Source organism: Antrostomus carolinensis, unplaced genomic scaffold, assembly GCF_000700745.2.
Source record: "Antrostomus carolinensis isolate BGI_N321 unplaced genomic scaffold, ASM70074v2 scaffold31268, whole genome shotgun sequence".
Taxonomy (NCBI): Eukaryota; Metazoa; Chordata; class Aves; order Caprimulgiformes; family Caprimulgidae; genus Antrostomus; species Antrostomus carolinensis.
The window spans coordinates 2,222-4,237 of NW_010334187.1; the positions used below are offsets into that span (position 1 = coordinate 2,222).

At 51.9% G+C, this 2,016-nt stretch overlaps 1 protein-coding gene across 1 annotated transcript in view; it reads right to left on the minus strand.

Annotated features, from left to right (window-relative positions):
• The window catches only part of LOC104529748 (bone morphogenetic protein 1), a gene marked incomplete at its 5' end in the record, with an annotated part of 1,772 nt that extends 887 nt beyond the window's left edge, over nucleotides 1–885 (minus strand). Inside the window, 2 exons of the mRNA XM_010174142.1 lie at nucleotides 50–220; nucleotides 760–885. Coding sequence (XP_010172444.1) covers nucleotides 50–220; nucleotides 760–885 — 297 coding nt within the window. The remainder of the gene's footprint in view (nucleotides 1–49; nucleotides 221–759) is intronic.
• Nucleotides 886–2,016: the final 1,131 nt, after the last annotated feature.

A 2,016-nucleotide genomic window follows, 5' to 3' on the forward strand; every position in this document is an offset into this window, starting at 1 on the left:
AAGTTGATGCCCAAGCCGCCAGCCCTCAGTGGAGCTTGGCAGAGGGGACCCCCCCTGTGCTGCCCATCCCATAGTGTCCCCTCCATCCCTACCAGCTTGACGCGGTGGCCCGGCGTGGTGGTGATGGCCCAGGTGCACTCCTTCTTGCTGGGGTATTTATCGGGCCAGTTGGGGCTGGTGATGGTCCCAGAGATGGATGTCACCTTATGGTCACAGCCAGCTGCAGGGACAACAGAGGGTGACAGATGTCATAGAATCACAGAATCACAGAATACTGTGAGTTGTGAGGGACCCACAAGGATGATGGATCCAACTCCTGTCCCTGCACAGGACAATCCCAACATTCACACCATGTCCCTCAGGGCCTTGGCCAAATGCTGCTGGAATCTTGTCAGGCTTGGTGCCATCAGCACCTCCCTGGGGAGCCTGTTCCAGGGCTCCACCACCCTCTGCCTCAAGAACCTTTTCCTCATGGCCAACCTCACCCTCCCCTGCCACATCTTCCTGCCATTCCCTCTGCTCCTGGCATTCGTTGGTGGCCAGAGAGAAGAGATCAGCGCCTGCCCCTCCTCTGCCCCTTGGGAGGAAGTTCTAGACCCCCAGGAGATCTCCTCTCAGTCTCCTCTTCTCCAGGCTGAACAATCCAAGTGACTTCAGCCTCTCCTCACACCCTTCCCCTCTAAACCCTTCCCCAGTTTAGTGTCCCTGTGTGTGGGGGTCCTGGTGGGGCTGTGGGGGGGGTCTGGGCTGTGGTCCCACCTTCCTTGCAGTCGTGCTTGTTGTCGTGCAGCACGAAGCCGCTGCGGCACTGGCACTCGTAGCTGCCGAAGGAGTTGAGACACTCGTGCTGGCAGCCCCCGTTGTTCTTGGAGCACTCGTCCTTGTCTGTGGAGAGAACAGAGGGATCTTGGCTGAGCCAGGTGGGGAAAATTTAATGGTTGGCATCCCATCATGTCATCCCACCTTGCCAAGTGTGTGCCAGTCCCCAGCCCCACGCCGCTGCCCTCCAACCAGCCAAGCAAGCGCCTACGGCCAGCAGCAAGCAGATCCACCACCATCCCTTGCCCAAGCCAAGGGCCAGCTCCCGGGGTGGGGGGTCATACAAGATGATGGGTCCTCCTCTCCCTGGGTTCACCCACGAACACAACCATTACCTGCTTCCAGTATGGATGGGGGGAAAGTAGAAAAACACACAGTGACAACCAAAAGATGCACAAGAAAGACCAGGACGTGGGAGTCCCACTTTTACTCATCAATAAGGGAAATGTCACAGACATGATAAAAATTGGGGAGAAGAGAAAAAAAACACCAGCAAAACAAACCAAAACAAACCAAAACCAACCAAAACCAAAACCAAAACCCAAAAGCAAAAGCAAAACCAAAACAAACCAAAATCAAAACAAATCAAAACCAAAACCCAAAAGCAAAACCAAAAGCAAAACCAAAACCAAAACCAAAACCAAAACCAAAACCAAAACAAAACAAAACCAACCAAAACCAAAACAAATCAAAACCAAAACAAACCAAAACCAAAACAAACCAAAACCAAAACAAACCAAAACAAACCAAAACTAAAACCAAAACCAAAACCAAAACCAAAACCAAAACCAAAACCAAAACCAAAACCAAAACCAAACAAAACCAAAACCAAAACCAAACCAAAACCAAAGTCAGTTGGTCAATGATCAAAACAATAAGGATGGGGCAGAAGGATGCCAAAAAAATTTAAAAATAATTAAAAACAATTAAAAATAAGGCCAACAACCAGTTCTGTCAAGCAAGAGGCTGCCGGGGCCGGTGACCAGGGCTCAGCTCGGCTCAACCCGACCCCAGTGAGCTCCCGTGTGGCACCCGGAGCCACCGAGTTCCTGAGAAAGGTGACGAGGACGGTTGGGCTCAGGAGGGACCTCGCGGCCGCTTCTGCAGGCGAAACTTCAAGCCGGGTGGGCGAGATTTTGGGGGCTGGAGCTGCTGCTTCTTCTCTGGAAAAAGAGAGGAGAGGAAAAAAAACCAAAC